Source organism: Amblyomma mixtum, chromosome 8 (assembly GCF_055824585.1).
Source record: "Amblyomma mixtum isolate Tamu chromosome 8, ASM5582458v1, whole genome shotgun sequence".
In the NCBI taxonomy this organism is placed as follows: Eukaryota; Metazoa; Arthropoda; class Arachnida; order Ixodida; family Ixodidae; genus Amblyomma; species Amblyomma mixtum.
The window spans coordinates 50,554,682-50,567,023 of NC_143019.1; the positions used below are offsets into that span (position 1 = coordinate 50,554,682).

General features: G+C 46.8%; 1 protein-coding gene across 4 annotated transcripts in view; it reads left to right on the forward strand.

Annotated features, from left to right (window-relative positions):
- Positions 1–12,342, forward strand: part of LOC149332379 (poly [ADP-ribose] polymerase tankyrase-like) — a 71,576-nt gene that overhangs the window by 1,604 nt on the left and 57,630 nt on the right. For 3 of the 4 annotated variants that reach the window (XM_089557287.1, XM_089557288.1, XM_089557289.1), the window contains exons 2-7: positions 66–179; positions 2,785–2,882; positions 4,730–5,041; positions 6,872–7,137; positions 8,975–9,097; positions 10,610–10,774. In XM_089557287.1, coding sequence (XP_089413413.1) covers positions 99–179; positions 2,785–2,882; positions 4,730–5,041; positions 6,872–7,137; positions 8,975–9,097; positions 10,610–10,774 — 1,045 coding nt within the window. In that variant the 5' untranslated portion in view covers positions 66–98. The remainder of the gene's footprint in view (positions 1–65; positions 180–2,784; positions 2,883–4,729; positions 5,042–6,871; positions 7,138–8,974; positions 9,098–10,609; positions 10,775–12,342) is intronic. The other variant, XM_089557290.1, reaches the window with a different exon arrangement.

The window sequence follows — 12,342 nt, forward strand, 5'->3', positions numbered from 1 at the left end:
GTGTGGAGATACGTAACCTAGAGGATCTGCGTCCAACCAGTCTCCTTTTGCACTGTGATTGGCAGGGTGCAGTAATCGGCAGCTGAAGCCAAGAAAGCATGGAGCCGGCTACAAACGGTTGCAAAGATGGCCCGACTCCACTCCTCGTCCAGAACCATTCCGAGGGAACGCAGCAACAGGTCAGTGGCCTATGCTGGTACCTGCAGCCAGCTCCCGAAACTTGAAGAAATAGTGCTTTAGCATTCCTTGTGCTGCAGTTATGCGTCAGATTGTGGCTGCGAAAGATGTGAATTTAATGTTTTGTGTGTCCACAACTGTGTCTGTACCCTTGGCGTCTTGACCACCATACACATATTTATTATACCTTACGGCTGCTGAACCGAAAGACGCGGGTTCGATCCCGGCCGCGGCGGTTGAATTTCTCTGGAGGAGAAATTCTAGAGGCCCGTGTACTGTGCGATGTCGGTGCACGTTAAAGAACCCCAGGTGGTCGAAATTTCCGGAGCCCTCCACTACGGCGTCTCTCCTAGCCTTAGTCGCTTTGGGACGTTAAACCCCATAAACCAAACCAAACCTTACAGGCTCACTAGGGCATTGAGTAAGGGTGGTTGCATGTTAACTGCAAGCACATAGTGCATGACTAACAAAACAAGCATCTTCATGCATCCGGTCCTACTTGCCCTTGGAGGACATGTCACTTGGTAGAACATTAATGTTACTGTACAGGTTGCTTTGGCATTGCATATGCTTATCGTTAGGTGGTGTTGCTTTTCATGGGTTTATACTATAAACTTGTTTAGTCATACAGGTTGCCTTAGCGTTGCATATGCTTATCGTTAGGTGGTGTTGCTTTTCATGGGTTTATACAATAAACTTGTTTCAGTGTAGGAAAGAGTTGATGGTATGAATAGTTTCTACCGACGTGATAATATAAAGGTGGCATTCTGTGTAGAGAGGTCAGTTTTATGCTTTTGTTATACGTTTTAATGTCTCATGAAATGTGCATAACATATCTGATATCACTACCAAATTGCACTGAATGTGTCTTGGTTTATGCATGCTTCGCCTACAGTTTGCCATAAATCCCAGTTGCACTGCAAGCATCTTTTCTAAAGTTCATTTGAATTTGTAAGATTCCTTAATTCATCCACATTTCATGGGAATACTCTCCCCTCATCCAGTAAAGTTACCTCTGGCATTTACTTCAGTGTGGTTCGAATGTAGTTTCTAGCTGCATCAACGGGGCTAGCAATGGTACTTGCGTCATACTCATTTACACATTTGTAATGCAGGTAGTTGTCAGGAAATAAAAGGTTTAGTTTGTGCATCTTCGTTTCAGTTATCTGAATGACATGGTGTCACCAGGAGAGTAATGTGTGGTCTCCTTAGCACAGTTTTTATGTGGATGGCTGTTTTCGCGATTTTCGGGCTTCAAAAGGTACAGCACGCATTGCAGTTGCATGCTGCAGCTATGTGGCTTATCTTACTTTTACAGCCTGCAGTTGCAAAGGCACACTGCTGTACTGAGATTCTTGTGCAACAGCAGCAGGTGTTTTACAGTGCTGGCAAAGTGGCGCAAAGTTGACTGAGTAACAGCGAGTGCTTGCCATGAACACCCATGCTGATGTGTTTCTGAAACTGCTCACCGCTGAAATCAGCATTGCATGTAGTAGAAGTAGCAACCAAAGGAAGGGGGTGGTTTCATGCACATTTTTTTTTGTTTTGAAACATTTGTCAGCTTTCTTTGCTTGGGGAGTAATTACTCATTGGCATCCCTGTGAGCATACAGCTTTCTTGAACGCTTCACAGGTAGAATATATTCATCCTGGTCCCGTGACGAATTTGTACCCATATGGCTGTGATAAGGGAGACGTTAATGAGTAATTCCTCCCTAATTGAAACCTACTGCGCCTTGGGAGTTTCCCCTAAATGCATTGGACTGTCATTTTTGTGTTTCTTCAGTCCCTTGCCAGCTCTTGCATCGCTGTGGCTTTTCTTGTAATACCGCAAATGAGGAGGAAAGAAAGAAAAATGTCACTGTTGTTTGCTTTCTTTTCATATGAAAGAGGGCAGCACAGTCACTGATTTAACAAAGTTGTGAGATGCTGCATTATAACCTATGGTGGGTTGAATATGGGTAGCACTGTTTGTGTTGTACCCCTGTTCCAACCAGCACACTGGAACGATGCCAAGGAGAGAGGGAAAAGGGGAGAGACAAATAGAAGTCAGATTATTCAAAACTTGCTTCAAGGGCTTTCTTTTTTGTCTTCTTCTTTTTTTAATGCATTACCATTAGAACCTCCTTGTTGGAAAATACCTCTGTCCATCCGCCTGAAGCCTCGGTTGGCAGGTAGTAAAAAGAGGGGGAAATCCCCTTCTAGGAGGGGAAGAGCAAGAGAGGGTGGGAGGCAATGGATGGAGGGGGAGGGAGTGGGGAGAGGGAGTACGGCTTGTCCCACTGTGATTGCTGGATTGGAATGGGAAGAGTGGAGCGGGTGTATGGCATGTTAGACGGGGATTAAGACTGGCTCACGGCAACCAGTTGCACTTCCTGAACTGTTCCCAAGGGGGGGACTCTAATGCTTAAAGCATACTCTGCCGCATCAATCGCATTGATCGTCTATAATATTTTTGACAACCTCCTTGGTGGCCAGCGGCAAATACAGACAGTTATGATTACATTTGGCTAATACCTTGCATCTGCCCCTTTAATTAAAGCACCTTATGACTGCACCAGGCATGCTGAAGTTTTTTCATTAACTCATCTTCACTAATATGTTCCAGGAAAAGAAGTCGCCAGAGAAGCATGCCGGGAAGGCTGCTGTGACCCAGGACACGCCTGCGGTGACCCCACGGGCAGCTCGCCATGCCAATATTAATAGGTGAGCTCACCTTTGCAGTCATATTTTTGTTTCTTTCTGAATTACATTTTAAGGTTACTTTGCAGTCAGCAGATTGGCTGTAACGCTATGCATTGAGGCCGTAGTTTTTCAGCACCTAACATGCTTAGATGGGAGCAAAGAATAGGTGGTCACCTCCTATCTTTTCTTTGTCTCTAGCTTTGTTCAGTGGTGCAAAGCTACAGGTTGCCACAAACTTGGCCAATTTTGTCATGCATTGGGTAGAACTGTGACAAAACCCTATCCTTGTTTGGTGCTGCAAAACTGCACATTACTACACTGCGGTCTCGCCAAGCTTGCCATGCATTGGGTGGAACAGGGACACAACTGTGTTCTTAACGGCACGTAATGGCTGCCTTTATTTATACACTGTATATCCCGGTGTACCTGTTAAATAATACTGCTGAAGCAACCGTGCATGCTGCTTTCATGAAGCACTGTAGCATGCGGAGCAGTTCCTTGTGTGATAAGCCGGCACAAACTGGTGCATTATTTTGCATACATTTCTCATAGGCACCACTTTACATTTTTTGTCTTAGGTAATACAAAGCTCAGGTTGTCAATTTACTCTGCATAAAATGTTTGCAACACTTCTTTTTGTTTTAGCATCACATAAAGTTTGTTTCCTTCACTTCCATTGAAGGTTGGCTGTTTTCTCAGTGTGCACTTTCAGAAAGTTTTTTTTTATTAATTCAACCAGGAAAGAATTTTTTTGCTAGGTTGAAACTGGCTCTTTTTGTAAACTTGATTTGTCAGGTTGGAAAGTTTGTTTGTGTGTATTAACTTATTTGGATGAAATTATCATTTGTAACGCACAGTGAGGTGGTGTGGATGGCAAATATAATCTGATGTTCCTGTAGCAGAGTGCAGATGCTAAAATATTTGATCAATTTGCTGAAGGCTGAGTGGTGCCAGAAAATGCTCAGAAATTAGGCTAATGTAATGCTGCAAGTGCTGATTATCCTTTTTTTGTGTGATATTGTTTCATTCAGTACATATGGCAGCTGTGTAGACAGTGATGTTCCATACCAAAACCAAAAATCCCATTCAGTTAGACCAGAAGATTGCTATTTCAGGCACTTTTTTTCCTACAACAGCTTGAAAACTCTGTTGCCTTGAAAAATGTGACACAGTTTCAGTTCTTGATATTCCTTGAGAGTGAAAAGTTTTCTTAATGGGAAATTTTACTCCACAAGGTCCATAGCTGTGTAGTCCAATCTCTTATGCTCACTGAATCCCATCACTGAGCTGTTAGCTAGGCAGTAAAAAGTTTAAATTGGTGGCTGTCAGATATGGTGGCTGCACAGCAGCCTGTTGACGCATGGCATTTATTTTACAGCATTGACACCTTTTCCTGATTACCCTTGAAGCTGAACGATAATTCACATGCAGCTCGCACATTTGAAACTCGAATTGCAGCATATTGTAATAGCTGTTCTGCACATCTGCGTATTTTAAACCTCGTTGCAATGCAGAGAAATGCAGTTTGTGGGAACGACGCTATCTGAATGGCAAAACTCATTGCTGTGTGCCATATGCACCTAGGTGCAGGCTTTTTTTCTGAAGATTATAGGTAGCTTGGTTTGACTTTTTCAGTTTTGAAGGATGAAGGAAGTAACATTGCTGCAGTGGGTGGCGAATGTAAGACACTTGTAAGTTGCTTCTCTTTTGAGTGAGCTGTAACATCAAGCAGCTTTCTTGTTTATTCTTCTTCTTCTTCTTCTTTCGGGGGTTCTCTATTTTCTTCCACAAGAGTCCAACGCTGGTAGCATCTCTCATCTGGCAGTCTGCACCATTGATCGGCTGCTGTCGCCATTTTGACCTTGCAGCAAAGCATCGGCAAAGAGTGGCGCGTCGTCCTCCTCATCCACGGCGTCGACAGCGAACAAGGCGGCGCCATCCGCGGCACCGGTCACCGCGAGCAATGCGGAAGCCGCACCCGCTGCGGGAAGCCGCCGAACACCACGCAACTGCGCCCCCAGCCCCGCCGCAGCTGGAGGGCGCACCCCGGCCAAGCCACCTCCGCGAGAATCCTCCGCCAGGCGTGGTGGTGGTGGTTCCACGGCTGCTGCATCTGCAGCAGTGACGGCAGCCAATGCTGCTCCCAGCACAGACAGCGCTCCTTCAAGCTCTCCACCAGCGTGAGTAGCCCCAATCAATCATTATATCTGCAATTTCTGCTGTTTTACCGAATGTATATATAATTTACATTGGTGGGGGGGAGGGGGTGCATACACAACAAACACAAACGAAGATGCGGGAAGATGTGAGCAGAAGCGAGCGCCTCCGAATGCAGTCCCCCCCCCCTCCCTCTACCGCGCACCGCGGGGGGGCGCAGGTCTCTTCGATTTGGCTTGCACTGGCTGTGCTAGTTCTGCAGCGGTGCCAAGCGGTCACGTGAGCGTGCAGCGCCAGTTCATCAAGTGCAGATACAGCCCGTACACTAGCGCGCACCGGCCATTGGCAAAACGAAGGCGCAAGTGCAGCCGCGCCATGCTGCACTACTTCCAGCACTACCTTCAGACCGAGTGCAAGGCGGCGAAGAACTCGTGCAGAACCAGGCCTGCACCTTGACAAAACGAGGAGAAAAGTGCAGAGGGCGCGCGCGGCACCAGAAAAACGAGGACGACGGTGCTGCACCCCTTGAACTGGTGCAGCTGGTGCTGCCAAATCGAAGAGACCTAAAGCCGCGGTGGACGCTGCAGGTGTCCCGCTGTACCGTTTTCAATGCGATTGCGCGCCCTTTGTAGGCCATCTCGATGGCTATGGAGAGCATCTCATTATCTGGAATGGCAACGATGGAGAGCAAATAGCCAAGCCTATTCAAGCCAGTCCGATTGCACCCGCCGAGCCGGTTCCATTTAAATCCAAGGTGGCGGCAAACTGGTTGGTTGTGACAGCGATGCCCTCTCGCGTTTATATTAGGCCGAAATAACCAACTTTCAGTTGAAAAACGATCATCACAATATTGTTGGCGTCTATTTTAGTCCGAAATATCAGTCGTGAAAATGTACACGTTTCTATGAGGTGCGCGACGGTTCCTCAGCAAAGTTGGAAATATCGCGCAAGTCCGAATTATTGTAGTCCGAAATATCGGTCGGCTACTGTAACACCTGCCTCCAAGAGGTGGCACTTGAGTTGATTCAGTAGTTTGTGCAGTGGGCCATAACACCATTAGCAGGTCACAAATGTGACAGTACAGTTTTGCAGTATTATTAAAAAAAGTGCCATGTCTTTCTGTGAAAACTGCATCATACCGTGTGGTCTACTTTTCGAATGAATGAATTTTTACTTTTTCTGTGACATCTGGATCACTCTGTATAATCTGTAGTATACGTAAGCTTTACATAAAAGATGTCTACAGCTCTCATTTTATTTTATGACTTAAATAGCGCTTATTGGGGCCTTTAATCTCTTGGTATGTAGAACCAATATAAAAAGTATTTTTGTTTAAATGGTAATTTTCTGCTTGTATGCTATGCGATGTCTGCGTGTGTTAAAAAAACGCCATGTGGTCTAAATTCGGAGCCCTCCACTAAGGTGTCCATCATAGCCTCTGTGTTGCTTCAAGGCACAAAACCCCACAATTTATTCTTCTTTTTTTTTTTTTTTTTTTCACTCTAAGGTTGTGGGTTGGCAGTCTGCATCTTGGGTATTTTCATCATTGGGTATTTTCAGCAGGATACTGTAGGCAGCATACTTTTTGGTGCCCAGATTGATTAAATGTCTGTTGGCTCTCTTCTGGCTTGACTTGGTTTGGCTTGAATTGTTTCCATGCCTCACAGTATAATGTTAATTCATTGGCGAAGGAGGGGGCGGGGGGGGGGGGGGGGTTAGTAGTTGCAGTGATCTGTGCGACAGGCTTGACGTGCATTATAAAAGGTGCTTTGTTGATCATTTATGTTAAGTTATATTGTTAATAGCTTTACTAACAGGTAGTCAACATCTGCTCCACTTGTCACCCTCTGCAGAGCCGCGAAGGAGACAGAGTCCACACCCCCAGCTCGGAGGGCCCGCAAGCGAGAGAGCCCCCGCTCGCCGGGCTCCTCTTCGGACACGGGTGGGTCGGGGCGGGCGAGCAAACGCATGCGGCTGCAGTACCAGCCGTTCCAGTCGCCGGGGACGCTTCCCACGCTGGTGCTGCGTTCGGGGGGTTCGTCGTCCAAGGCTCCCCAGCAGGAAGACAAGGTGGTCGTCTTCCACAAGGGGGAGTTCCTCGCAGTGCGCAACGAAACGGGTGAGTGGGACCAAGTGGCGAGGTGCGGTGGTGCAGGAAGGACGTGGGACTGACCTGACGCCCTCGGTACGCGTTCGTGGCAGACATTGTAGTAAGAAACACCTGGAGGATTGGTGGCTTAAAAGCAGGGCAGTGACATAAAGATACAAAGCCGGGATTCAGAATCGTCGATGTAGCTAAAAGTCGGTGAAATCTGATTTTTGAAGAAGGGTGAATTTCAAGATAGTAAGGTCTACCTGGTTGAGAGACATAGGGAAGCTAGGCTTCTTGAAAAACACGAACAAGTGGCGGGAGGAAGATGGCTGAAGACAAGTCCTCTTGTCGAAACGTTCATCTTGTGTTTACTTTTCAAGGTTGAAAGATTGGGAAAATATATATATAGAAAAAATGTCTAGTCACCCCATGCGACTAGACTAGACTATAGTGGATATATAGTAGTAGTTGTAGACTATAGTAGATGTATAGTAGATATATAGTAGACTGTAGTGCGACTAGGCTATAGTCGCCGCATTTTGAAAGGAAGCACTTGGCATCCACCCCCCTCGTCCATGACAAGGCCGTGGGAGTTGCTGTCACCCAGCAGGGAACTGGTGGCAGACAGGAGCAACCGCTGTTGGATCGGTCTCAAGAAGACAGGATGCACATCATTTGGAGTGTCGATGGAGAAACTCTTTTAAATATTCATACAGTGCACGGGAAAGGGTGCCACTGGACACTCATCCAGATGGACTTGGCCCCTTGAGCTTTTGTGCAGTGGCCTCTTGCAGTTGTGTCGCCGTTCAGTCGGGAGTAGAAACCTTTTAGTTGTATGAGGAACTCGCAGTTAAGGGGGGACACTGGTCTTGAAAAAAAAAATATTTATTAATGAAGTCACAGTTACGAAATTTTCAGGGCACATGTATCTTTGTGCGCTGATTCTAAATATGTCATTTAATTTCATGTAAAACAATTCCTTGAGCACTTGTGCACATTTTATGCTAGTATTTTGCGGAGAGTCCTGAAGAAAATTTCCTGCAGGAAACTCGCTGAAATATATGCCATTGGGTTCTCTTGACACCAAGGAATACAATAAGGGTGAAATTGTCTTCTAGAGTTCTGAAGTTTTCACTTCAGAAATGAGAAGGAAAGTGTGTATTCCTGTTTCTGAAATGGCACCTTCAGTACCCTATTATTAAGTTCTATGAGAGCCAGGATGGTAATTTCACCCTTATTGTATTCCTTGGTGTCAAGAGAATCCAATGGCATATATTTCAGTGAGTTTCCTGCAGCAAATTTTCTTCAAAATTCTCCGCAAATTACTTGCATAAAAAGTGCATAAGTGCTCAAGGAATTGTTTTACATGAAATTAAATGACGTATCTAGGATCAGCGCACAAAAATACATGTGCTCTGAAAATTTCATAACTATGACTAAATTAATAAAATTTTCTTTGCAAGACGAGTGTCCCCCCTTAAATGACTCGCACCATGAATTCAGGCACCATGAATTCAGGCACCACGGTTGGTCTGACTGGCTACTCAGGATGACATTACCTGGGAATTTCAGTATTTTGTTGCTTTGCATTCTGTTGTTCATACATTATTCTAAGAGAAGCGACTCTGTCTCTCTTTGGCTGTAATTTGTTCAGTTGTGTGCAACGTGTACTGAATTTCACCTCGCCTGCACCAAACCTTAGTGTTGTAACAATTATCTTGGTGCAGAATTCGCCTGGAGAGCAAACTCTTCAGTTAAGTTTTCGTTTGGGGCTAACACTGCCTTGACGGTGCTCTTCTCATTCGCGTGTTGTGCTAGCTTTCGTGTGGGGCATTCGAAAGGACGTTCTACCGTTTCCCTGCAGGGAGCTTCTACGTGTGCCGCACAGCACAGAACGTCTACAAGAGCAGCAAGCGCTTCAAGATCCAGTGGCTGAACAATGAAAACGAGCCAGATATTTACGCTCCTGACTTCTACGATAACACGGGTGAGCTTCCTTGGCGTCTTACAAGGGTGGGCTTTTTTTCTTTCGAACGTCGCACAGTGCATTAGCAGATGTAGGCTGACATGTGGAATTCGCCTGACCCCGGTGAATGGTTTGTAATGACGTTTTTTTTTCCTCTAGTTTTGTTTTCCGGTACTGCAGCTGAGTTTTTGGCTGTGACATTGCACATAGGGTCAGTGCTGTCGAGAGCATACAGAAACAGTAGTGCGGTTACTGCCTCATCGTTTTAATCCACTCCAACTCCTATGCCTGCCTGGCCCAAAAGCTGGAGTGACAGTGAGTTAACAGCTAATGTGTTGCCGGTTTTGTATGTTTCACATAACAACCGCCTTACCGTGGCATTGTAACTACTGTTCGGATGCTGAAACCGAAATTATTACATTCATAAATAAATATAATTGTAAGTTATTTACTGGGTGCAGGCAAATTGCACATGTTTATCAATGTTTAATAATGCTTTGTGCTACACCACAAAGAAGAAAAAATAAAAAATTTGCTGGGGGTTTAGCTTTGGTTAAACCTGGTAGGTTGTGTAAGCATCCATAGCGTTTCATTCGGGATCATCACCGGATGTAGACGATTCGGTTTTGATAGAGGCGCGGTGCACCCGTCAAGCAGCGGCTTGAGCGCGCCTGTTAGCAAGGCACTGTTCGCGTTCTTGATCTGTCTCCGAAGCCCATTGTCGTTTCGTGGCTTCGTCAAGCCGACGTAGCCTCCCTTTCTGTTTATCAGGCGGCATAACGACGGAGCCGGCAAGCGAGCGAACGCATTTTATACCTCCCCCCCCGTTCTCCAGCCTCCTCTCCACACTCCGCAGCTGGCGAGAGCGCGGCCCTCCACTCGGCAGTGGCGCGCCGCCCTTCAAGGTCAAACGTGCCTCGCGGCCGCGACGGGCTGAAACCTGTCGTAATATTGCTTACGCAATAAAAACAAAACGGGGAAACTTGTCATGTCTAGTGATGCGCAAGGCAGTTTGCTAACGAAAGCCACTCTTTTCTAGCATTCCTCACATACAAACTAGCTGGCAGCTCGTAAAATGATGCTTCTCACACACAGGCTGTTCTGTGTCTTTGAACATATTGCTCGTTCTCTCGCAGGTGCATTCGCCAACGGTTCAGAGTTCACTCAGCTGATCTGGAAGTCTTGTATTGTTTCATAACCCTTGTTTCTTTTCCTTTGTGCATGCGTGCAGACGTGCGTGCTTGCATGCGTGTGTGTGTGTGTGAGAGGGGGGGGGGGGTAACCATGCTTTTGAGGATGATAATAGAACTTATTTGAACATACATTCTTCCAGCCTGGCAATAATGATGGCGGGCCGCAGATAGGGTGGGCAGATTTGCAGTGTGAGCTTTTTTCTGTGATTCGTCGGGGGCACATTTGCATGATCGGAGAGCTCTCGTCTTAACTTTGTGTGAATGGGGAGACTTCAACGCTCGGCGTGCTGCCGCAAACCGACCCCGAAATTCTTTCCTCCCCTTGGGCTGCCGTGTGCAGATTTTGAGTGCGTGCTGACCAACCTGCGGATGCGGCGCGTGGACCGGGGCCGCTACCTCTTGCCGGACGAGGAACGCAAGCGCACGCTCAATATCCTGCAGAGGGCCCTCAATGTCGAGAATGGTATGGATATTCCAGATCCTCGGCAACTAACCATGGACGGAGGTTTGTATTCTCGGTACACTGGTCCACCCGTTCCTTCTTCCAAGCTGCTTCTTCCCTCCTCCTCTTCCTCCCTCCTCTCCTCCTCCTGCTGGTTCCCCGTGTGATGTGGTGTGGTGTGCGTGTGTCCTGTGGTTTCCTCCTCTCCCTTCCCTTCCTCCTCTCCCTTCCCTTCCTCCTCTCCCTTCCCTTCCTCCTGATTGATTCGTGTTTGGAGACGCCTACCTGGCACTTCCCGCTGCTGCCGCTGCGCACCCCCTTAGCTGGCCTTCTCCTCTGCCTTGGGTGCACCATGGTCCTCTGCTCCCCCTAGGGTTGTGTGCCGTTGCTTTGTGTTCATCCCGCTTGTGGTGGATCCCCCAACCCCGAGTATCTGTGAACACCTGTGCCGGATTCTTTCGGGGCTGCAGCCAAAAGTAGCGGCGGCGCGTCCGCCCGTCTTTCTTCGTCGGCAACCTTGGTTAGTGGAGTAAAGCAACGCTCCGACCTCGTTTTTGGTCAGCGACGGGAACAGTTTTGACAGACACGGGGAAGGAATCCGTGTGGCACCTCGTAACTGATTGTTGGCTCCAGTCGCTGGTCTACCTGCTAACGTATGGACGGTGAAGGACCCAAGCAGCACATGTAATTGGCCCAATATTCGAAAAAGATGGTTTCCCACTCGCCATTTGTAGGGCCAGCCTTTGCTGATACATTTCCAATGTTGGGCCAATTACCTGTGCTTGGGGAATAACTGCAGCTCCCTTCAGCATTGTGCCACTCCGGTTTTCAGTGAAGGAGTTTTTGGGAAGGGGTTGCAAAATGTAGTTCTTTTGTGTGAAGAGCAATTTTTTAACACAACTGTAGTGTGCCTACCGAACTTGGATAACATGCTCGAAAAAAATTTGCTAGTACTAAGCGATATGCTTATACCTTTTGGCTGCAGTCCGAAAGAATTGCGGATATACTGTGACCTTGAAAGATCTCGCATGAATATGTGGCATGACATCGGTGTGTTGTTCAGAAATAAATACTTGAGTCGTTGCTTTCTCCTGTTTCTCTTTAGCGCGTCCATTACAGTCACCCTGTGCTCCGTTTGAACAGCTGGAAGGTTCTTTGTTGTTTTGTTAGTGTAGGGTCGTTTCCTCGTACTGGGGGTGTTGGTGTGTCTTGCCTGATTATTAGACTGGAAATGGTGAGGTGGGCATGTCATTTGGATTTTCACATTGGGAGAAAAAAATGGCTCTGATAAAATCTTGCATGCCTTTGTCAGTCATTGGCACTCGGTGTCTTGTTAGTGTGATTCGCTGGAAAATTGCGTGCATCGAAACCAGCTAGGAATAGTTACAACATCCATACAAGCAAACTGAAATCCTGAAAAATGCCTCTTTCATGCTGCTAACAGAATTGGCACGTGCAGCTGTTTTGAAGTAAGCAAGCTTTTGAGACAGTCTTGCTTCTTGCTTACAACAGCTCCTTGGCAGGTCTTTCTCTCCGCTGTTTTGGGGAATGTACAGATTTTTTGCCTCCATGTTGTAGGGTTTTCCTCTATACAGCTGAAGTGTATGATTGTCTTTGCTGCAATGTGTGAC